The sequence below is a fragment of the Rhipicephalus sanguineus genome, chromosome 7, assembly GCF_013339695.2.
Source record: "Rhipicephalus sanguineus isolate Rsan-2018 chromosome 7, BIME_Rsan_1.4, whole genome shotgun sequence".
NCBI classification, from domain to species: Eukaryota; Metazoa; Arthropoda; class Arachnida; order Ixodida; family Ixodidae; genus Rhipicephalus; species Rhipicephalus sanguineus.
This window is the reverse complement of record NC_051182.1, coordinates 128,148,314-128,173,610: the sequence shown is the minus strand read 5'-3', so window position 1 is coordinate 128,173,610 and position 25,297 is coordinate 128,148,314. Positions and strand designations below refer to the sequence as shown.

Genomic DNA, 25,297 nt, shown 5'->3' with positions numbered 1-25,297 from the left:
GTGGTTTCTTCCGAGCCATCCTTGGCTTTGAGAAGGGGGGGGGGGGGGGTGGATGCGATGCCTTCTTGCAGCAATAGTGGCGGCGTTTTGAGAGAGCGAGCATCACTGGTTTTGGGATTTGCCGTTTGGCGCGCGCTGTGTGTTCGAAAAGAGATGCATGCGAGGTAGGCTTTACTGGTCGAACGGTCGTCAATCCGTTTGCGCTTCGCGACTGCGCTGTTTTGAAGGTTTCCTTTTATGTTGCTCGGTTTGCAGCGGCGTCGTGTGTGTGTTTGTGCATGCGAGAAAAGGCTTTAAGATGAGTGGGCATCGGGCTTTGATGAGGTCGGTTCGGAAGAGAGAATAGACATTCAAGGAGGAACTCTGTACTTATTTTAGGCGGTGACCATTTTAGGGCTTGTCCCTACCACGCCGAGGTATGTATGCGGGCTGTACAGAATTGAAAGATGACGTTTCGGACGAAAAGAGCGATTTTCACGCTTGACCGACGCCCTCCGGAAGGGTTGTCCGTTCCTGTAATGCCGGCAGGCCGTACGTGTATGCGTGTTAGTTGTGGAATGCGCGTGGTTTCTATTTTCTATTATTTTCTTTTGCGCGAATCGTAAAAAAAGAAGGAAGGGGGAACGCCTGGGCGATTAAGTTGTGCTTCGTGGCGTCTGTTTATGGTTGGATAAGCTCCGATCAGGTGGAAACTGCGAAGCTCTGCTTGTGGGGTCTGAAGGGAATCCGTTAAAAGAAATGCAGAGTGCCGAAGTTAGGGATGCCTTTCTTTCTTTCTTTCTTTCTTTCTTTCTTTCTTTCTTTCTTTCTTTCTTTCTTTCTTTCTTTCTTTCTTTCTTTCTTTACCCGCCGCGGTGGTCTAGCGGTTGTGGCGCTTGACAGCAGACTCGAAGGTCGCGGGTTCGAGCCCGGCCGCGGCGGTCGCATTTCGACGGAGGCGAAATTGCTAAAGGCCCGTGTACTCTGCGATGTCAGTGCCCGTTAAAGAACACCAGATGGTCGAAATTTCCGGAGCCCTTCACTACGGCGCGCTTTATGAGCATATCGTGGTTTTGCGACGTAAGACCCCCCAAAAAGGAAAGTGAACCGTAAAATCTCTCGCAAACGAATAACAACTCTTGCTGGGGCCCGGCTCACTCTTTGAATTCACGACGCCTCGAATGATACCTGTCCAATTCTCGTTGGTCTTTCGCGTCATTATCCTTCGCCAGGTCTTCTCTCGAAAGTTGTGCATAGCTCGAGGCGTTCCGGGCACCCAAGAGTCCCATTCCCACGCCTATCCCAAGGCCGCCGCTCTGTACGGACCGGCAGGCCGACTGACTGCATGGGCGAACGGCGCCGATACGAGCTTTCACACTTGACACCGATTCTCTCTCCCAGATCTTAAAAATAATAATAAAAAAAAGAACAGCCGTGGAAGCTTAGGCTTATTTTCCTCGTCGTCTTCGAAACGAGGCATCCCCCGACGCGGATGTTTCTTGGTCACTGGCACGGTCGGTCCACTCCCAGATTGGGCCACTTGCGCGAGGTAGCAGTAATTGGCTCCGTGTATCATGACGCGAAACATTATATATCTTCCTCCTATACATACGTAGAGGTCGGGCTGATGATTCGGAGATCGAGATCTGTGGCAGTAATTATCGTTGAAAGGACACTCGCTGGTATCTATTGGATCGAGATCTGTGCGGTAATTCGATATAGTTGAAAGTACACTCGCTGTATCTGTATAAATTGCTTATGGTTTCTCCGCATATCGATCACCTATGTCACAGGTCCGATCGAAGTGTACTTTGACTGTAAGTGCATGAAACGAGTATCTGTTTTGGGCGCTATTCGCGGTCGTCTCATCTGTGTGACTCTTCCGTGTTTCGGACTCTGCGCACGAAGACACTATTTGGACGCTATAGCGATTGCGTATGCATGGTGGTTTTAATTGTTTCTTTGTTTCCTGTTTTCTTGGTATGCCTGGGCTCTATGTAACGCAGCCTACCTTGCCATGTTTTTACATCACTTTCCCATGTTTTCATATCTGAACAAAAAATTTTATTTAGGCTGCGTTATATAACGAGTGTCGCGAATAAAAAGGGAGAAATGCTCAACTGCACGGAACTTGGAATTATAAAAAATAATCTCGTAAAAATAATCGTTCCAAACAACGTTATGATTATCATGCATGTGCACGCTTGTGGTTGTTTAGCGTGAGCCTTCTCAAAACTGTAGGTACGCTGGTGTTTGTTCTTTACATTTCACTTTTCGCTGTCCACCGAAATGCGGTCGCCATGCCTGGGTATCGAACCCGCGTCCTCACCCTTGCATGCTGCACGCGTCTGTTCCCTCGAGGGACCTTTTTTTTTTTTAACGAGACTATCTAATTGGCTACGCGTGACGGATCACTTGCTTTTCCCGTCTTACCCAATCCACGTTCTTTGCTCTATTGTGCCGTTGTATAAGCTCCATGGGGCGAGTGTTACGCGGTTTCCATGGCTATACACTTCAACACTCTCATGCGCGTGCGTGACCTATTGGCGTCCTCTGTGTCTCTCTCGCGAGATACCGCGGGAATTCCATCCGTCACGCACCGCCTTCGTCCTTGCGCGTCGATGTCGGTACAGATGTGATATGCGACTCACGAACAGCCGCACCACACCACACCCAACAGAGACCCCCCCCCCCCCCCCCCCCGACCAATTTATAGTCGCCACGAGCCGACTGTATAGCTATGCACACCAAACTCGTTCGCATCACAGGGTTATGGTGTGTATGAGTGGCATGGCTGCTTGCAAATTCCGAGGGTTATTATCAGTAAGCTTATCTGAGTAGCAGAGTATAGGATCTGGAGGCGTTGGCTACCACGCCATGGTGCAGTACTATCGGTGCACGTGTACTACACATACATTCATGGCCAAATTAAACGCTAACGCGGAAATGCAAAATACAGATATATATGTAGACTTCGCGAGATGCGCCTCTTTTTTTCACGGTGCTAGGGCGCATGCGCCCTTTCCCCTAGCGGAAAAGGCGCGAAAAGTTTTGGTGTAATCTCCGCAAGTGTCTCGATTCCGAAGGCTTTCGTTGCCAGTGTGCTGTGGTGCACAAGATGGATCAACACATGATCATAACACGCAGGCTGGCTAATACGTGAATACGTATCGCCGTAACATTTAGAGGGAAGTTTAATAACAGTAATCGTAATAATCATCATCGTCATATAGAATTGGGCATGCGAGTTTCGAGTTAAACATGGTTTAGTAACAAACGCGGGGGAGAGTGTCTTGTCGTCTTGTGTTTGTCCTCACGTGCCTGATACAGAAGAGATCTGACAAACAGTCACCCGATATACCTCCTACTATATAGTGTGTGCTGTACGCCAGTCGACCAAATACACATCACCACGTATGTACTTGGTCACCTGACTAGCGACGCGGCTGCGAGAAGATTGCGCGTCGGGGAATGCAGGAGAACGTTCCTTGCATGGCAGACCGACGTGTTCGGTGTCATGCGAGCCGACACGACTCGACCGTATCGTGGGTGGATTGGACTCTTGCTGCTGCTGCTGCAGCAGCTCTGTGGCGTCTGACTTGTGAGTGTGTGTGTTGACAAGTCAGGCACAGAAGGCACGACAGCGCATTTTGGAGAGCGTTTCGCTTTGGGTCCCGTTCGCATTCCGACATCGAACACTCTCGTCGCACGAATGGACCAGTGGATGGTTGTGTGCAGCCGTTCTTTGTTGTTGTGACGTCTGAAACCGAACGCTGCTCGGTATGCCGTCATCGGTGGTGGACTTAGCGCGCAGGACGCACAGCTCGCAGCATCTGCTAGCAGGTGTTTCGGTGGCGCGTCGCATATCCACGGCATCCAACAACCATCGTAGCCTGCGCCGCCGTGCTATGGCTAGCCTCGGTATTCGATTACGCTGTACGCGAGAACCAAAAAAAAAAAACTATAAAAGGTAAGCGTACCAGGCCGCGGTTACGCTACCAGGGCGGGCATTATAATTGCGCAACAAACAGAAACCGGGACGATAGAGAACATAGATTAGTAGTCGTCAATCGTGTTATATTTGTTTAAGTGTTTTTTTTTTCTTCTTGTCTCTTCGTTTGTTGGGATCACGAGGTTTCGCTTTGCTCTGTATATACTAGTAATTCTGGTACACTTTCCTGTGTCATTTGGACGTTGACCCAGAGATCCTTGCTCCTGCCTAGCAACAAGAACTTTCTGTACGGAACATTCTTATAGTACAGAGCTTCCCAGTTCGTTTTCTTTTCCGACACCGCATTTTAAAAGTCTGATGGAATACGTAGCCGAATTCAGTGTGGCTTATTTAATGTTTCACGTTTCACTATGCTCTCCGAAAATGTTGTCTAAATAACAGCTTCTCGACACATTGTAGCTGTAGTTGATGGCTGCCTCTTTTTTTTTTCCATTCTTAATCAAAGGGGACAAACAAAATAGAAGGTCACAAAATTACAACCCTATGCGTATTGGCCAAACAAAAAGTAAACAAAGAAAGACCTTATAAGATGCGGTACTTTCAAGTTGAAGCCTACAACAATGTCCGTAAGAGTTGAGAGCGCGCAATTCAGTTCGCTTGTGAAACCCCGAATGTTCTCTGTAATCGAGTATGTATCAACTATTTGCTTTATCCGTGTAGGAGCCGAACTTGATATTCTTTTCTTCTCTTATGGACATTTTTATCACTTTAGTGCGGCAGCCGCCGTTAACGCCACGTGCCAAAGTTGCACGAAGTGTCGGTGGTAGTGCTGGTAATAACGAAGAAGAAGAAGACCTGATGGCTTGCCCCTTTGTAACGGGGGAGCACAGACAGTGTCCTGGCCTTGAGAAAAAAAAAAAACTAAAAAGAAAGGACATGCGCAATTGCGTCCCTGTGCTGCGTAAGTGGGGGCGTTCCAGAAAGTTGCGACGGATACCCGAGAAATTGTTTCTTTACGCAAGCAAGCCTCAGAAACCGCAGAAACCGCACGACCATGTTAGAACCTACGTTCGGAGGTAGGTGGTTAGTTCGCGAATAAAATAAATCAAAAACAAAACCAAGATGGCGGCGCCTCTTAGCACTGTCCTCTCGGAAAAGGCCAGGCAGAAGACAACCATCTGGGCAATCTTCTGCTAGCGTAGCAGACGAAAAAAAAACAAAAATTAATAACACCGCTAGACTGCTATACGGTGATGATCGTGGCAACAACAGTACCTTGTGTGACGCACTTGTTTCTTTAGCGCCAGCGGACGTGGGCGTATTAGAAGAAGACTCGAGGCTGTTCTCTTTGCCGAGGGCACTCCCCCCTCGCTTCACGTCGTCAGGGGTGCAACAGGTCGTTCCTCGGGGCGCGTCTTGCGCGAGGCCAGCCAGCGGGACTGGTCAGTCAGCGGGGGCGGCCTCTCGCTTGCTGCATGTAGCCCGGACCGGGCCCGGCCCGGGCGAGGTCAGAGGTCGAGGCAGCTCGCCTCGCCGGCCTCTCCCCCCTCGACTCTCCGGGGATATCAAGCAGCACGGCGCACGAGCTGCTTGGCGGGACTAACCCTGGGCAGGCAGAGTATTATACTGCGCGTGGGGCATCGTACGCATAGTACACCTACCTCCCCACCGCAGTGGTGGTGCCGCGCGGTATCTTCTCCGACCACCTATCGCCATCTTTCTTTTTCTTTCTTCATTCTCTCTCTCTCGCCTATCTTATACGGCAAGGCGCAAGACTTGTTACCGGGTCGTTTGTTTTACGCTCTTTTTATCCGCCGCCTCTCTCCTTGCGTTCGCTTGGTTGCTGTGCGTCTGCTCGCTGTCGTCGTCTGCTTGCTTGTTTGCCGGACGTCTGTTTTTGTCGTTGACGTTCGTCTGCTAGTCTCGGGAGAGTTTTTTTTTTCTTTTTTTTTTGTGTCCGCTGACTTGTTTATGGGACGATAGCCGTGCGTCTGTTTACTAGTTGACCTCTGTGACGTTCGTGATTTTCAGTCTCTGTTTTTGTCGACTGGTTTTGCATGTGCTCTTTCGTCGCGTGCTTTATTACCTGCTTCTCAAAGCCTCCTATAGGCTTCGTCTGTTTCGTCGTTGACGTACTTCTGCTTTGGCTGTTCTACGTTCTTCTTTCTTTTTTTTTTCGTCTGCTTCTCACCGTTGCAAGCCTTACTCGTCGTCTGCTAATCGTCTGCTAGCTGATTTTGTAGTTATTTCTAGTTAGCGGTCTTCTTGTGGTCGCTGGAATGCTTTTTACGTGCTGCGTCAGTCACCCCGTGTGGGGCCAGGCGTTGTCCATTACCTCGTATCTGCGCATGCTCGTGTCACGGGTCTCTCCTTATCTCTCTTATCTTCCACTGACGCGACACGACCCACCATGGTGTCCGTGATGTGAGCCTCTTGACTGCCCCATTCGTCTTAGGACATGTCTTCGACTGACTTCGTTCCGGTGACTTTTTTTAGCAACAATTTTTTCCTGTTTTGTCGTCGGGTTGGCTTTACGCCTGGCGCCCACTGGTTTTCTGCGCGGCTAATCTGTCAACAGGAGCGGTATTAGGTGCTCTCATTCCCTCAGGCATTCCTAGTATTTAGGTAGGTTTTTTTTTATTTAGTCATTGGAGCCGCTTATGTTGCCATCACTTGTTCCTGAAGCCTTAAAACTATGTTCTTTAGATCATTTCGTGTTGTAGTTTCTGTATTTGTCAACACTTCTGCACTTTTTGCGAGTACACATGTACACAAATGGCGCAGGCGACAAAGGGTCGTTAAAGTCTGTCGTTAAGAGCTAGGCATAACGTCGCCTGTGTACGTTGTGTCCACTCTTCAATATATCGTGGTTTTGGGATGTTAAACCCCGGATATTATTATTATTTATTATCACTGGAAATGCGTTTCGTTATAAAAACTTCAATTTATCACTTGTCGTATTTTCCCTTTTTTTTTTTCAGCCTTATTCATCCCATGTTTCTTTCCGTCATTTCGAATTCGCGTCACGACATTTGCCGTCCGCCACCCACATTGAAACACGCGCTACATTACGACACACTCCGCGCGGAGTTGATTTCTGGCATTAATTTTTCGTCTCTTGGCACAACTTGCAAAACGTGCAACTCGCTCAAGCCACCGCTTCGACTCATTTGCATATCAGAGTTTTGCTACATTCGAAAATTCTGTGTAGCGATTGCGGAGTTATCTTGCCATTGTGGTTTCTTTCTTTTGGATCTCTTTCTTTCTTATTTTGTAACCTTGACGGTGCTACTTTGTACCTCGCACGTGCCTTGGCACCTGCACCATGGGAGAGCGAGGACGCGTAATAAACGATGTGGCGTTTAAGCGGATTGACACAACCAATTCTTTACGGTACCAGTTTTCTTTAGCGCAACGGAAAGCTTACCGGTCAGATGTCTAATCACGGAACGGCAACGCGGAAAACGCCGTGAAACATTTATAATCAAAATTTTTCGATTTGCAGCCACCGTGAGGTTGTACACGCAACACAATATGGAAAATAGTGGGTGGCGAGCGCGACAGCGGTTCGCGTTTGTGCGCTGCGCTTTTCTGCGCATGCGTGCACTCCGCGCGCATGCGCCGCGGCTCGACATGTTCCACTAGTTGCCGCGCCGCTTCTTAAGCAGCACAGAACATAGCCCGGATGACTAATAGCACCCATACATTCTAATCTTGAGCGCTAACTATGGTGTGCGTAAAAGCGTCGGACTACAGCCAGAGCCGTATCAGCAAACGGAACGACTCCATAGTTCAGCATCAATTGCTCTTCCGCTAGGCTGCGCGACGTACCGGTTTTTCCTGTGACCGTTAAACGCAATTTAAAAATACAATCTCATTCAAATCTCGGAAAGGATGCTCGAATCTGTCATATATAATTCGCGCTCTTTTCATTCCAACCAGTATCTTATCGCACGTTCTGACCTTTTGTCGGTCACGTAATAATAAGATATAACGGCGCATCTTTCTATACTATAGAGCAGGTGTCTCGAATACGAAGCCCGCGGACGTCCCACGAGCAGCAAGTCCATGACCATAATTCGAGAAACATATACCGATACTGTATCGCTATATATGTTTCTCGAATTCTGACGCCGAATCCTCTTCAGAAACGATCAATATAAGAGGTATAGGATACATGCATTCCTTCAAACGGCAGCGTTAGGTGACAATTTGTTCAACCCCACCCCCCTCTAACCTTCTTCACTGTCCCATCCTTTGAAGGACCATATTTCGCGACTGTGGCCCGCTAGCTGAGGCGAGTTCGAGACCCCTGCTTTTGAGTAATGAAAGCAGGCAGCGACGATCGACCACAGCCGGTTATGGGCTTGCTGCTCGTGGTTCCGCAGTCCACTCCTCGCGACTGTGTTCGTGCGTTGCTCGATCGGCTGATGCGGCGGGGTGAGCGGCGTTGAGAACCTGTTTTCTCGAATCGCTCGCCGAAACGTCGCTGTTGTGTGTTGCGTACGCGGCTTCCAAGTATCGCGAGCGTTCATCCCGACCAGCTTCGTATGTGGGGCGGCGGCGGTGAGTCTTCGGGCGCGCACACCGCCATTACTGCACGGAATAAACGTGCATCTTTGGATTTGAAGAATATATGTATGTATTGTTCAGTTTGACGCAAGTTCTGTGCAGAGAGCAAGCCGCGATGCCAGCAAAATGTTACATTGTAAGCATTCCTTTAAAGGAACACTAAAGAAAGAAAGAGACGATATTTCTCGTATTAGTAAATTACCATTTCATGATACCGAAAGATAGCCACCATTTTTGCTGCGAGAAGAATGCCTGGTAAGCAAGGAGACGCGCAAAAAGAAATACAAGTGTTAAACGTGAGCTTCCGCATTTAGTGGTAAAGATACAAACACTCTAAGCAAATAGTTTAAGGTGCAATAGGTTAACGTTTTCATCAAAAAGGGCCGAAGTCGTCCACAGCAATCTATCTATCTATCTATCTATCTACCTATCTATCTATCTATCTATCTATCTATCTATCTATCTATCTATCTATCTATCTATCTATCTATCTATCTATCTATCTATCTATCTATCTATCTATCTATCTATCTATCTATCTATCTATCTATCTATCTATCTATCTATCTATCTATCTATCTATCTATCTATCTATCTATCTATCTATCTATCTATCTATCTATCTATCTATCTATGTCAGTACGTCTGTCTATGTCTCCGCTATATATATATATATATATATAAGTTAATTGTCACAGTGAAAAACATAACGTTTATTCTGACGTTTCGACTGGGAACCGGCCTGCGATAAAGGCTGGTCCCCGGTCGATACGTCGGAAGAAATGTTGTTTTTCTTGCGACTTTTCATTCGTATCCTTATACATATTATATATATATATATATATATATATATATATATATATATATATATATATATAATATATATATATATATATATATATATATATATGTGTGTGTGTGTGTGTGTGTGTGTGTGTGTGTGTGTGTGTGTGTGTGCGTGCGTGCGTGTGTGCGTGTGTGTGTGTGTGTGTGTGTGTGTGTGTGTGTGTGTGTGTGTGTGTGTGTGTGTGTGTGTGTGTGTGTGTGTGTGTGTGTGTGTGTGTAGAGTATGAGGAACGACTCGGCAGACTCCGGGTTTTCCTTTGTGCGTCCCGTTATGCATATGACTTCGAAAGCTTTACGAGCAGACCTGGCCTTGCGCGCAGCTCGGCCGTAAAACACTGCGGCCGCCGCGCCATCGGGTCGACGGGCCGTTCATTCGCTCCGTTGACCGTTCCCATGAGCGCCGGCGACGACATCAAAAGCGTCCATGACTCATTCGTCCATGCAAACAGCTCGCGTCAGCGCGGCCATGGACTTAGGAGTGGAGGGGAGTTGATGACAGGCAGGCATACGAGGGGGAGTTAGGAGAAAATACAAAACAAAGAGACGCCATCAAAGCGGCGGCTTGGGGTTGGGTGGAAAAACGTCAACAAACATGGCAGAATCTTCCTTCGTTCCCGACCCGGATGCAAAGAATGACGTCTCGTGGTGTGGGGCGGCATATAATAGGCTGCTCAAGAAAAAGCAGACGAAAGAGTGCTAAGGCACGTGCGCGTCATCGCGCGGGATCTCGTTTTCGTTTAGGGCTAAGGGTTAAACGAGAAACCGCGAGCAGACGACACGCGACAGTTGCGTCGTCTGCTCAGCATCGTGGAAAGAACAAAAACCTGCATTGGCTGCTGGCACGTGACACCCCTGTGCGCATGCATTTATTTCATCGCGCTGTTTTCGAGGCGGCTTCGCAGACTGCGGACTACAAATATAGCAGGAGGCACGCGTTATCATCACTCCAGATCTCGTTTATATGCTCGAGTTTAAGCGAGAAACTGAGCAGAAGACACTGTCGCGTGTCACCGCGGCGTCTGCTCGATCAAAGGAAGTAAACCTAAACCGGTCATGGCCTTAGGCACGTGATAGACTGTGTGGGTCTGCTTTTAATCGCCAGCGAAGCAGAATCATCTCTCTTTTTTGGTGCGGCCCGCATAATACAGACGACAAATATGGGAGGGCACGTGTCATCGCGCGACATCTCGTTTTGTTTCGCGGGGTTAAGCGAGAAACCGAGCAGACGACACGCGACAAGTGTCGTCTGCTCGATCACAGAAAGGGAACGCTAAACAGACAGGAACAAAACCGGCCAAGGCTGTTGCCACGCGAGTCTTGTGTGCACCATTTGGATCGCTCGCGAAGCAGAAGCGCGATGGGGGGTGGGGGGGATCCACTAAATGCAGGCGCCACGCGTCATCACGCGAGATCTCGTTTTCGTTCGGGGTTTTTAGCGTGAGACAGTGCAGACCGTCGCGTGTCGGGCGGCTCTGATCGTCTGCTCCCCGGCGGAACGAATGACGAACAAACGCGGCCCCTTTGGCACGTGACCGTCTGTGAAGGTACAATCGCTCGAATACCAGAAAGCTACTGTAGGGGGCTTTCAGGAGGGAGAGAAGTTGGGAAAGGTCGCAGAAGCAAAAAAACAGACAAAAAATGTAGGCACGTGCCATTAGGGTGCTACCCTGGTGCAATCGCGTTATCTCGTTTTCGCTCGGGATTGAGCGAGGAGGGAAGCAGACGACCATGGTGGCGCATTCTTTTGTCCGGTCCAGGGAGGAGCAGACGGTCACGCTTATGACACGCGACCACCCGGACCGGTCGTGCTTAATTGGTCGAAAACAAAACGAAAACGGGGTGATGCGGTCAACCCCTGCCTTTGTTCTGGGGCTAGCGGACACAGACAACGAGAGTGGAGAGGATTGAGCAGCCATTTGGAAAGTGGAGATAACGTAATTTAATCGTTTTGTTTGTTCGTACTCAGGCACAATGGCCCCTTGTTAGCTAACCCTCACCGAACTGCGCGCGTCTGACACGTGACCTCGACTGACGTCATCGCTGACTGTCCTTGTTATCAAACACGTCGCGCGCGACACCGTACGCCAGTACGCTTGCTCGTCATGCATGCGGATGATGACGTCACTTCTGGACGCTAACCATTAGATGTGCTGACATGCGTGTGTCGACCATCTAAACTGCACTGCATGCGATGCAGCCCTCGTTAACAGCTTGTGGATCGTGGTTTCCGCGACAAAGTTCTATGTATCAGTAGTTTACGCTACCTCAACCAGAACGACCGAACGTTGTCTGAATTTGATGTAAAATATGGGCTGAAAATTTGGATTCTAGGCTACGTATCCGCCTTATCTACAGGCTTCGCTTACGCGAAATGTCGCAAGTCTTAAAGCCACGTTATCGTAATAAAGAAAGGACACTTGAATGCATGTACGAAAGCTGCAACGCGGTCAACGTCGCTAACCGTATGCATTTATGGCTCAGTAAAAAGCCGATAAGGATGGCGTTCTGAATGTACAGGAGGGTGCGTTGGTCATGATCGCGATCAGTTGCCGTTGCCGACACTACGCGCACTTGTGTGGTGGATGGGGATCGGTGAGAGCCCAATTTGAAAGCACTTAGCATAACCCCCGTTGGGTTTGTCCGCAACGACCAGCATATCGCACAGTACGGGAGTCGCAGCGGGGGAAACTTCAAAAAGGGAACCATCCATTTTGTCGGCACTTTCCCGCTCTCCTTAGTGCCTCTAATCACTGCAGCAGAAGCCACTCAGACGCAGAATAAAGGGCACCGCGTTTTTTCCCGTCCACTCTAACAACGACGGCACCAACAACAGGGTCTACGCCCATCCCTAAAAACTCGTAAAAGATGGACCCGTCTTTCTTCCCCGTGGTCTGAAGTGATGGTGTCGCCCTGCTTTTCACGACCTCTTGGTTGCTGACAGTGGCGGCGTTCTTTTCTTAAGGCGTCCTTCTGCCTAATTGGACGTCGCCCCGAAACGCCCGAGGGCATAACCAGAGGGACCTTTGGGACAACGTCCGGGAGGGAAGCTTTTGAAAAGTAGTTTCCCGCGTATTTTCCGATTTCGGCGCTGTTGTCGGTACCCGCCCTTGTGCGATGCCGTCTGCTTTCTTTAGCAGACGACTTTTTTTCTTGCAGTCTGTCCCGCCCTTCTCGGCCCTTTCCTCTTATTCCAAGGTTTGAAACCCTGCTCTTGCGGTCGTCTCCGGAACAAGTCCAGGAACCTAGCGAAAACACAAACAAACCCTGGTTTCTTCTACTAAGCTTCGTGGCTTCTTCCTTGCTGTGCCGCCATGAAACGGTTCCCGGTTGACGGCGTCGCCGTCTTCTGCGAAAAAAAAGAAGGGTCTCTTGTGTGTCGTCTGCTCCTCGTTCCTCGGGATCGTCTGCTTTTTTTGTTGTGGTCAACTTCAGAGCCAATCGTTTTTCCTGTGCGGTCTCCGTTACGCACAATGTTCGTACGTTCTTTTCCAGCGAAACCGTTCCTCCCTGCCTTCCGTGAATCGCTCACCAATCTCTGCCACAAAGGCAACCTCAAATCGGCCAGTGTCAACTCACTTCTTTCGCCCATGAAGGAAAACACTCGCCTTACCTGTACCGGACGATTTCCTGTCGGACACTGTCGCAAAAACTTCTAGCTGTACACATTGGTGGCCCTTTTGTTTGGCTTGGTTTGGCGTTGTTAGTGTTTACTAGAAGGATCCTTCTAGTGCACTCTAGGCGAGATGTTTTCCGGCAACAACGGTGTCGTCTGTTTCCGGAACGGTAAGCCTCGCGTAGCGTTCCGGAAACAGACAACAACGACGCTCCCTGCCCCGTCGTCTGGAAGTCTTCTGTTGTTATTGTTGGGTGGAAGCCTGCGGTGATTGGGTATTAGCGACGGTTGAGTGGACAAAGTGGAGAGCTTGAAGCCGCGTGCCAAACAGTACGCTGCTGCTAGCGAGGACAGAAGAAAGGGATGACGTTTGTGGACAGCCAATAGGCTTAGCTTGGCCTTCCGCCGCCGTTTAATTGGATTGGCGTTGCGGACCTTTTCTTCGTTGACGGGCCACCCCCGCGCTGTAGAGGGAGAGTTGGGGCGTAAAGGGTGGTTGGTGGTGGTCTGGCCACGCACGCGCTAGCTGGCCGGTTGTCGGACGTTGAAGACTTGACAGGTCTATCTATTTCCCGCCTGCCTGCCTGGAGGTCGTTGCGACTCTGAGGGCTTTCTTGTACTACCTTGAATGGAGCCCCCTTTGTGCGGAACGTTCTTCGCCCGACGTTTCGGCGAAGAGAACCACCACCGCGTAGTCGTGGCGAAGTCAAGAGCTTGCGTTTCGCGCACGACGCAGTGAGTGTTTTGTCAGATTACATTGATATATGTCAGCGATAGCGACTTTTCTAAAGCATTGACTCCGTCTAATTAATATATGTCCTATGCAGGCCAGCCGTTGCTTTAAAAAATAAACAGCATAAAAAATTTCGTAAGATTTCTTTAAGCTGAGCGAGACCTTTCCTGTGGTTTTATTAACGCCATCTAACCATCACGACTTCGTCCTACTCTTCTACTTTGGCTACTGCAATTAACCTGCCAGCCTGCACCACATGACCACAATAAGAAAAGGTTTACGTTTCAGGACGTTCGCTTCAAAAGAACATTCGAGATTATTCTCCTTTATGAATGATAGATGACGTGTAATTAGTATAACGTCTTTAGAACTCGGGGGAAACTTTTGCGAAATAGCGGTCGGGCTCGCTGCCTTTTGTTACACCTGGAAGTGAGCAAGTGAGCCCAATCTATCCGTCATATCCGAAAGCCCCTCTCCCTCCCCAGGTCTCTCTTCAACCTTGTTACCGTTATTACCGTTGCACAGCGACCCGGCATATGGTCACGGTGGTGTCCACGCATCACTGGCTCTGGGATCTTCAAGGGAGCGGCCCGAAAAATGCCTCACTCTAAAACGTACCACTGGTGGTGCATCGTCACTCTCGCACTTTGCAAAACATGTCCGGCCTATCTTCAGCCCCTCTCCACCATATCCGTCGTTATGCCCCCCCCCCCCCCGACCCCTCCAGCAAATCTTGTAGACTGAACAGCAGAGAACTACCGCACTTTGTAGACAGAAAAATAAAGGAAGCGGGCGCGAATTTCCTGTCGAACCCCCCTCGAATCCGCTAGGTGGCAGAGCTGTATACGGTGTTATTTGGCGTTATTAGCGAGGTCCACTTTTTCTCTTCTCATCTTCTTCTCAGTCATGCGGCATTTTTTACTTCGCTCATGTTTATAAATGTTTGTTTCTTTAGTACTAGAGAGGCGAGGGCAGTTCGAGCGGGAAACTCGGCCAGGATGTGCTTCGGAAGCGGGGCGGACGGGGCAATCGCTTCAAAGAACCGAAAATGGCCGCTCTCTCGTACACCGTAGAACTAGTAGAACAAAACAAAGAAGAGGACATTGGGTTATTCTTCCATCGTTTTTTTTTGTTGTTGTTTCTCCAACGCGGGGTACATTCGGCCCTCTAACTACCGCCCTCTCCGCACCCTGAAATTCCTTCTCGTTTCGCTCCTCGCTTCAGCATTCCGTTCGCTGTACTTCCCCTGTACCTCCACTTTACTGCATATCGTCTGCTTTAGTTTTCTGGTTTTCGTCTGTTTTTCTTGGTTGCAGACGATCGCGTAGCGTTTCGTCTGCACTTTCTTCCTCACCCTCTCCACTTGCCCTCTCCCTTTTTTGCGATACTCTTTCCCCCGCCACCATACCGTATCGTCTGTTTCTTATTTTCGTCTGCTTTTTTTTGGTTGCAGCCGACGACCTCCTCGCGGGCACGTTTTGCGTTACCCCGGTTCGTTTTCGTCTGTTCAGATTTTCTTTCTTGTTCTGGCCCTCACTGTAACGCGGGCAACCCACAGTTGGTGGGGTGTTTCTTGGGGCGACCGCTTCTATGGGGGGAGTAAAAGGGAAGTAAGTTTTGGGCCATTTTTTTCCCGTTCTTTTACTACTTTCGATTTTTACTTTATTTATCTGCGCTCTTATCTTCATGCCCGTGCACCGTTCCCGGCCTCGGCACACGTGCGCCGCCGCCCTTCACTGCATAGGCCACGGTTCTGAAGCACCGACCGCCCGTCAGCGTTGAAAAGGAAGAGAAATTACCCCTCCACACAAGCTCAGAGTCGGTTTTTCGCGCCATTTGGGCTTTCCCCGTTTATTCCTTTGTGTTTGAAACAAGCAAACAAACAAGTAGATAACTATAGCAAGACATGCCTATCGACGCTGATTGGCCGCTTGATTCTGCCGCTTTCTTACGCGTACAGTTGAAACTACGGACCGATTTTGAAGAGCGGAAACAACTTGCTCTTTCATAAACGTGTTGTTCGGCGTCTTCTGAAAATGCAGCGCAAATGTGTCGTCTGCATAATCTCTACTGCACAGGCAGACGACAGTGCACAAAGCGCAGAAGTACCCCAAACATACCACAGAGATAGATGCTCAGGCAGACGACGTCGCACAAAGCGTAGAAGTACTGAAAAAATACCTAAGAGATACATGCACAGGCAGACTACATTGCACAAAGCACAGAAGGTATGCTTCTGCGCAAGCAGACCACAGAAAAACATACGTATATATATATATGTTTTGTATGCTTTTCTGTGGTCTGCTTGCGGCACTTGTACGCTTTGTACGCTTTGTGCAGTGTCGTATGCCTGCGCACTTAAGTCTCAATTTTTAAACTGCAGACGAGTAATCGTAAACCTACATGTTGCCTTAGTGAAGCGTGGGTCTCAGAGGCTGTAATTTTCGCCTAAGCGAGTGGTATTAATAATAATTATTCATGTTCCGCACAGAACATGGCGAGTCACCAACTTTTCTTTCCTCCCTCCTCCTGTTTTCTGTTGGTGCATGCATATTTAACGTAGTCGCATTCATTATCGTCAATATCAGCAACAGCAACAAATCCACAAATAACAGACGTGCCCCCGGTGCGCTTCTTTCCCAGAAATATCTCGCCCGCTTTCGCGAACAAGCACGCACGTCACGTCTTGATAAATGACGATAATGAGGCCACCTTTTCTTGCCTCTTTAGAACAATAGGGGCAGGCACTGGGTGCTTTTATCACACGTTGCATGCATTGTCCACTTACAAGAAAGATAGTTCGCGCTCACTCGTTTTAAGGCTCAACAGCAGACTGTCTAATAGGCTTACGAATCAGCTAGCAGACGGGGTCAAGACGAGCAGACGATGCGTTGCCAAACGGCCATCTCTGAGCCTTCCTCACCTCCTCATCAGCCTGCGAGATGGGTAAGCGAGGCAAAAGCCATTCTCGCAAGAAATAAACACTAAAGCAGACGATAAAACAGACGACAGCCGAAGCAGACAAAGAAACGTGTGGTCGGGCTATGGTTCCCACTCAGGAGGAGGAGGCGGCGGCCATCTTGGAAGTTTCATCTTACCCTCTTGGCGCGCGTAATGCTCGCCTTAGGGTGTCTGCCCTTGCTTGTCGACCGGGTGCCGGCTTTTTCTTTACGTTACGCTGAGATTACTTTTTTTGCTTCCTTACATAACTGTCGTCTGCTCCCCACCCTTCGTACGTCTTTCTGTACTTGTTTCGGTTTCACAAGGCCTCGTTGCCAGAAGACATCTGACAGGGCGCATGCGTCGGATCTTCGCGGTAATGGCCTCGCTTTTTAAGTACTGACATGTGAACGACTTAAGCGAAAGAAAGAACAGAAGGCGTTTTGAGGTTCACCATGCTTTCTTGTCTTCTGTCGGCACTTGATGTACAGCGGAAGTTTCTAAACCACTTCGTGAGACCGTTCTAATGCACACAGGTCTGTCATTGCAAGTTGCAACATAAGGCCCAGACGAAGAAAAACATGAATGGCTGCCGCTAGTCATTTTGGCGGAGAACACTGATTAATGTTGTGCGCGCATCGGAAATCTTGTTCCAGCCTCCGAGTGTCAAACGAACGTAATTGATCTTTTTTTTCCGAACACCATTTCGCAAGTCGTTAGGCAGCACCGTTTGTGTGTAGCGGTAATTGCGGGACTGTAGTTCAAGACGTCCTTTAAAAAATGCTGTAAACAACGTGAGGTCGAGGCTTAATTGCTTGCAAATGCTGAAGAGGTTCCCAACAATTACCAACCGGGATCGCAAAATTCTTTCACTGAAGCGAACGACTGTTTGTTTGCTCGTGGGCTAATGGCGCGCGTGCGGCCATCTTGAAAGTTACGAAACTGTGGACGAGCCTTCCCACTGTTATACATGCAAGACGACCTTAACGTTTGTCATCGCAACGTTGATTCAGAGGCTCACGAATAAATATTTGTTGTTGCCTATTGTGTAAACCCCGTCGAGCTAAACCGTTCCGGCTCCGTGACGTCACTTCACGTGACTTTTAAACAGACGATTCCACGACGACTGCCGCTTAATTACGCAAGGCAAAGGACTTGCGGTTCACCGTTCGTGCTGCACCCTGTTCCCATGACCACGTCGAGTTGTCGTGTGTGGGAGTCGCCGTCGCACTTAGTAATGCTGCTTCTGTTTTCAAGGCCTTTAGTCGTAACCGCGAACACATGTGCGGCACATGTCCGCCATTTTTTTTTTCTTCTTCTCTGAAAGGACATGTAGTTTTCGCGGCCAACTTATACGGCGGCCCCGCGACAGACGTCGAGAGCAGACGACACCCGATACGTCGTCTGCTCCCGCTTTTTTTACTAAGGGTGGCGCCCTCGTGCGGTGGGTCTTCAGGGGCCGTTCAAGACAGTTCTCCCCTTCATGCTTTCTTTTTTCTTTCGTAATTTCGTTCTTTCCAACGCTTCACGCAACTGCACTTGTCAGTGTCCTGCCGATGACAAATCGTGTTTTGACAGTTGTACTTTAATTCTCGACTCCTGACTGTGCACCTGTTTGGACAGACAGACAGACGACAATTGGAAGCTTTATTACTTAGTGCTTACAGCACCGTGTTGACGCACATGTTCACGCCCTCGAATCTTCGAATCTTACGGACTCGAAAGCTAATAAAGGCGCTTTCTAGATGACACGCACGTGCGAGTTTTAGTAATGAAGCAGCCTATGGACGTTATAGGAATCAGACGCAGTAGGCGCCCCCTATCTGAACGACGCGCGCATGATGCACTGCGACCGAAGTCGTCTTCTCTGGAGCTGAAGTGCAGACCCCTTGAGGGGCGTCTGGATCCTGCTAATGCACTCCACTGATGGCGTAGTCTAATGCACTGCGTAACGTGTTCTCTGCGTCGGACACACGCATTAGCATTCTGCACGACACGTCTTTCTATGGACTCGTCTGCGCTTGATATGGTACGGGACGCTGGCTCCCTTCTTTTTTTTGCGTCTTGTACCCGTTCATGCACGTTGTAATCTAGTGTCTGCTGCTGATGTCGATGAAACGGGTTTCGCTCTTTTTGATGATCGATACATACTCACGGCCCGCTGTAAGACCGGAGGTTAAGAGAACTGCAAACTGTATCGAGTTCGTGACGAGGAAATAGACCTGGCTTGTTCTTTCTCCATACTTGCTCCGTTCCGATATTCGATACGGTGAAAGGGTTATCGGAAGGTTGAACTTCAGCGACGCCGAGGGCCATCATACTGTTCTAGGATATGTATACATTTAAGCAGCTTACGGAGCCAGCACGCGCGAATGAGTGTAAGACAGAAAGCCGCGTTACCGGTTTGCCATACGTGCCCTTGTTAGCAAAGCGCATCCTTAGCAGACGTTAAAGTTAGGCTTAGCGAGAGGACAGCTCCCCTTTTCTGTCGTCTGCTTGCGCAGACGACAGAATAGAGGAGCTGCGCAAGCAGACGACAGTGTGGCAAGAAGTTCTCGTCTGCTACTCGTATGTTCGCGCTTATTTCGGCTTTGACAACAATCCTGGTGCTGTAGACTTGATACTGATTCAAGTCGAGCATGGATTGATTGAACAAGGTGGTCGTCGCAAGTCGCTCTAGCCTGCAGACACCCTCAGCTACAGTATATAAACGAACCAACCGGTTAAAAGCTGCCCTGCTTTCTTTTTTGGTTTTGTTATTGTTGTTTATCTGCTTCCATATGTCTGCTTCGGCTCAGGAAGCGACCATATATACGTGCGCTTGCTGGCCCCGTAGTCAGGATGTGTGATAGCATCGCGTTTCTAAGCTGGCTGACTGGCGTGGGTTAATCGCGACGGATCTTTTAGTTAGTTCCGGTGGTGTGTCCGCGGTCTGCCTTTTTTTTTTTTATGTATACTGTGGCCGGATTATCATTCGCAGTCAGGAAAGAACGTCTCGCTTTGCGTAAACCCTTCTTCTGGCTTGTGTAATCGCCACGCTTGCGAGAGACCACTCATCTGGTAACCACTTGTTGGCCCGAGCCGGATTGGTTAAATCCAACTTGATCCAAGCACTGGGAAGAGAACTTTTCGATGTGACCGTTTCCTGAAAGCTATATATCGTTTATTTCAGCCGTTGCATTTAAAACCGCCTGATTAATTCCGCAGCTAAAGCTGTCAGGAACGTACGCGTGCGAATGAATCTGGTTATGCAAATAAATACTTTGCCTGCTCATTCGAACCGTGTGCGAGCGTTCTAAATAAACACCCAGAACCGTTGGCTGTACCGCCAAGAGTCTTACTATTGATTCATTTCCATTTCTATGTGCCGCCGTCAGCGGCCTGTTTCCCATAATCGAAATCGTGACCTGCGTGAACGCCAACTCTCCCTCCAATGGCGCTCTCGCGGCGTTCTCAAAAAACAAAACTTGGCTAAACTATACACCCACGTAAGAAATGGGAAGCAAGCGCGCCTCCGATGTATGCGAGCCCGCCAAAAAAGAGGCGGCAAAGGAAGGTTATCGATGTTATCGTCTGCTTTTGTTCTCAACACGCTTGAAGAACCGGCTTGCGGAATGGCGCCGAAAGAGAGAGAGCAAAAAAAGCTTAACAGAGGTGTTTCGCAGCCTTGCTTCTTTTCATCTGACTACTCACCATCGTGTCGTCACCGCCCCTTCGACCAAAAAGAACCGGAATGGACGTCTTCTGCTGCCATCTTCGACATATTTCATCTGCAGTTTCGTCCTGCGGGATCGTCTGCTGCCGCCTTCTGCATTCTTCACCTGCAGTCCTCGTGCAAGCTTGGAGCGAGTGGAGCAGACGAACAGGCAGACGTCTGGTTGCATTAATCGTCTGCATACCCCGTGTATACTTGTTCCTTCAATCATTTTTCATCGGGAATGCGTTCGCAGTATAAACAACGTATCGCAGTAACTATACCCGGAACAGACGTAATGTTAACTGAAGTAAGGTATCGGTACGGGCTAGTTGTTATTCCATATTGAACTTGCGTACAGCGCAGAATGTTACCGCTCAGAACTTTAGTCGTTGGCGCCCCCAGTTGTTACCAGAACTTTTTTTTCGTTAGGAACGCGTTATGTGGTAACCAAGCAGAGCATCAGACGAAGACGTCCGGAACAGTCGAAGTAGACGAACACACAGACTTGAATCGTCTGCTGTCTCGCGTGTTGCCAGAACAGGAGTGTTTTTCCATTGGGAATGCGTCACGCACTCACCAAGCTTTAAGCACGTCTGACAGACAAAGACATCCGGAACAGCCGAAGTAGACAGACACACAGATTTTAAGCGCTCCTTCTGTGCATTTAGGCGCTCGTCATGTGCTTTCTGGTTCTACGTCTTCGTTTTTCAGCGTGGCATCAAACAGAAATTTGAAGTCGTCTGCTGTCCCACATGTTGCCAGAACAGGAGTGCTTTTTTTTTTCTTTTTTTCATTGGGAATGCGTTACTCCGTAAGCTTCAAACAGGTGTGACAGACGAAGACTTCCGGAGCTGTTGAAGCAAATGACGAACAAAAAGCTAATCGTCTGCTTCCCCGCGTATTGCCAGAAGTGAATTTCGTTAGGAACGCGTTACACAGATAACCAAGCTTGAAACAGGTGTAACAGACGAAAACGTCCCGTCTTCTGCTTCCCGCGCGTTACATTGGCCGCAGTAAGTCCCATTAGGCCTGGCAGGAAGAAAACTTCGTGACCCGGTGACGGTGCCACTACGGCGGGGAAGTTCGAACACGATCAAACGTGCGTCCTTTAAAGAAAACATTAAGAGGCGTGAAAAAACAAAAGAGGCGAGCGCGTTAGAGAAAGCGAGCCGGGGGAAGCGATGCGTGCCGGGTCCGTTATAGAGAAACCGAAAACTGGTTCCCCTTCGGCGGTTCACGCTCGCTCGCCCGCCGCGCTTCAAGACGCCGCACACGACGTCCCGATTCGTGAAGTCCCTGGACGCGGCGCCGTGCTCGTTGCGTGCGAGGTCAACCGGTGTATAGCGCATGAAAAATCGAACGAAAGCCAGCTCGCGCGGGTCGTCCGGAATCGAGGTCGCCCATCGGCTCTGTCCGCACGTTCGGCCCGAGGAACGCGGCTGCAAGCCACATCGTTGTTGGCTTGTCGTCCGCACTCTTGTCCTTCTTCTGCAGTATCGTCTGCTTCATTCGCGAGGGTGGATCTCCTGCTTTTATACTATACTGTCTGCTGTATTTATTTATTTTCGTCTGCTGTCGTCTTCTGCTGCCGTCTTCTGCATCTTTCATCTGCAGTTTTGTCACGATATTTGTATTCTGCCTTTAGGCTACGTCGCCTGCAGTCTTTTATTTTCGTCTGCTGCCGTCTTCTGCATCTTTGATCTGCAGTCCTGTCCTTCTGCAGTATCGTCTGGTGCGCTCGCGAGAGTGGTCCCTTGCTTTTACATGTCGTCTGCAGCCTATATTTTCATCTGCTGTTGTTCTGCTGTCGTCTTCTGCATCTTTCATCTACAGTTTTGTCCTTCTGCAGAATCGTCTACTGCACTCACGATAGTTGTCTTCTGCAGTCCTTCTGCCCTCTTCTGCATTCTTCGTCTGCAGTCTTTCTTTCTTTCTTTTCATCTATTCGTCTGCTTCTAGTATATGGCAACATTTTCCTCGTCTTCCGCGATTATTATTCATAGTGTTTCTTACGTAGCCGTTGCACATCCGTTACGATTGACCTAAACACGTCGAACGTCATTCAGCTTCAGGACGCGGTTGACAAATTTGCTGTTTTCTTGCCCCAAACACGCTTCGTTTGGCTCGTCTATATAGCTTTTAGACTGCAGGCTTTCACCTCGTCTTGACCTTCTGCTTCTCTTACCTTTCGTGTCGTCTGCAAGGCTTCCGGATGTGCGCGTCTGCTTCGAATACTAAGCCGCTAAGCCAGCGTCTTCCGTGTATATCATATTTATTTTTTTCATGACGCACACGTGCACTTTCCTGTCTATTATGCAGCAGTGACCTACTATACTTGCAACGAACGTCATGTTTTTTTGTGCGGGGCTGATTTGATTTCCCTTCCGTTTCTGCCCCTGCGTTACGTTATAACCCGTTTCGCTTATTCTTGCATCACTTATATGTCGCGGCCGACTTTAACAATTTGCGTATTTGTATTGTATTTCATGAGCGTCCGTCTGGCTCTGTAACCTACGTCACAAGGGGTCGTCACGTGCCCTCCTCCGAGTGTCGTCTGCTCGCGGAATTCCAGTTTTTTTTCGTCTTCACGCCAGAAAACAACTTTTCCTGCCTCGAAACAGATATAGCATTGCCCTCCGTTTCGATCAACAGACACTCAGAGTTGTACACTCCCATTAAAGTAGTGGGTTCGCAGAAAAAAGGGTCATTCCTGTGCACGACTTTTGATCGTGTCGGAGCCTATTTATAGAAAGGGAAAAGCGGCCCCGAAGAGAAATTCGTGACGGAGCTATTTGCGTTCGTTCGAATAAACAACGCACTCCGTTCTGATTCGATATCGCTGTTGTAGAGAAAGCGTTCGGCCTGCCTGACCAGTGTTTTCTTTTTTCTGCATTTTTTTTCTTTTATTCGTGTTGCAGAAGTAGCATAAATAGTTTGCAACCTGGGGTATACAGAGTGGACTGACTAGTTATAGTGGTTACAAAATGAGTTTTTCATATTGACACGAATAGCAACCGGAAAGTATCTGGTTTTCACTTTGTAGCCTTCTCCTGTCACGCTTACGTACTTGTATATTTTATGACGTCACAGTAATCTCCATCCGAAGTACTGACCGAGCCCAATGCTGCTTAGACGTCACAGTAAATTTCAACTTTTTAATACCCGCTTATTCCAGGAAGAACCGAGTTTTTTTTTTTCTTCTAAATTTTATGTTAGACATCAGCTTCTATGAGCTCTTGAATACTAATACACTTGTTTCTTTAAAAAAGTGGTCGCGCAAGCACTCGAGCATGCATATACGGTCTTATATGCGATATTCTCTTTACGTTGCGTGAATGGCCTTATTTTCTTTTTTGCTGCTACAGTATGGCGGGCGGTTCATTAGCCTGCAGGCTTAAGTGTCGTCAAAGCGCTAACCATCATTCTTTTTTTTTTTCATCTATCTTTCGCAGAATGCAGACCATGCACGGACAGGGAACTACTACACCACTACTGCTCCAGCGATTTCGGTGAGTGTCGATTTGAGAACGATAGCGCATCGTCTCATCCACGAGGCGTTATACTATCGGCATCGATTCGAGCGCCAACAAACCAGAAACTATACATCCAATGCGTTGTTCATGCAAGTTGTCCAGGTTCACCTTGCGTTTACAACAACGGCTTTATTCACGGACTTAGAAAGCAGGAAGCATATACACTTTTCTCTATGGTAAGATAGAAACTAGCAACAGAGCTACCACACTTGGTACTTCCGTGTAATCATATGTCACAGGCAATAAGCCGATCAGGTCATCGAAAGTATGAACCGTCTGCTTGAGCTCTCTGCTTGAGTAGTCTGCTTGTGTCGTCCGTTCGCGTCGTCTGCTACTAAATAGGGAATGTTTTTCGTCTGCTCGGAATCGGGACTTAATGTAAGAACATCCACTTGTTGCAATAGGCCATATTCCTTTTTTTTTTACAGACCAAAAGCCAGAAAGAAAATAGAAAGAAATCACAAACAGACTTACATGCTAAATTACACATGCAATACTAAAACAGTCTTCAACTGCTTATTGTTAACCTAAATAAAAACCTCCAACCCTAGTGCATAATGTTCCCCAAGGAAGGGGTCTTTAAGCTTTAAGGCAACCAACTGAACTGAATGCTGCCCGCAGCTGTAGGTTGCCGTCTGCTAGGCCGATGACCAGTAGGCAGGGGCTTATATATTTCGCTTCTTGTGGACTGAATGTCAAAAATGTCACTTCATTCCAAAACACCCTCTTGTGTAAAGAGTTGCTGACCGACTTTTGATTTATTTATTTATTTGAACATACTGCTAGCCTCACATTTGAGGCTGTTGCAGGAAAGGGGGTAAAATACATAATCAAAAGAAGCAATTTAGGGTAGGCGCATACATATTTTGAATTAAACTGGACAGTACATATGCTCTCCGCCTTAATTGCACAACGCTACAAAATGAGAACAATAATAAACGGAATGTTACAAGGTAATACACATATGCAAAAGAACACCGTTCAAGTAGGGGAGCACATCAGTCGAATTGAACTGTCGGTACATACATTGCATTAATTTACAAATGCTACAAGAATGAGAAAAACAGCGATGAACAGCGTGTTACAAGCTTAGCGCTCGAAAAAAGCATTAAAAAGAAACTATATATAAATTAGACATTTTATTGCACTAGAGACAAGGCTCGGCAAATGCTGACGAAATCATCAACAGTATAAAATCAAGGCAAGAAAAAAAACGAGTGAACCGAACTAAATAACGATAAAAAAACATTAAAGCTGGTTGGACTCGCAGCACTGACTTCGTGGACGCATACCCTGTGCCACGCCCGCTTCAAGTGAAAGTATCGTGAGAAGTATCGTGAGGTGTCCATTTTCCAAGGCGTCGACTGTCTTCGCTGCAATGTCTTTACCCGAAAGGTCGTAATGTATATGTTAGATGACCCCGTATTCATCG

At 48.3% G+C, this 25,297-nt stretch overlaps 1 protein-coding gene across 6 annotated transcripts in view; it reads left to right on the top strand.

The window, feature by feature from the left end:
• Positions 1-25,297, top strand: part of LOC119399885 (meteorin-like protein) — a 109,453-nt gene that overhangs the window by 66,236 nt on the left and 17,920 nt on the right. For all 6 annotated transcript variants that reach the window (XM_049417881.1, XM_049417880.1, XM_049417879.1 and 3 more), the window contains one exon: positions 23,785-23,841. In XM_049417881.1, the coding sequence (XP_049273838.1) occupies positions 23,785-23,841 (57 nt within the window). The remainder of the gene's footprint in view (positions 1-23,784; positions 23,842-25,297) is intronic.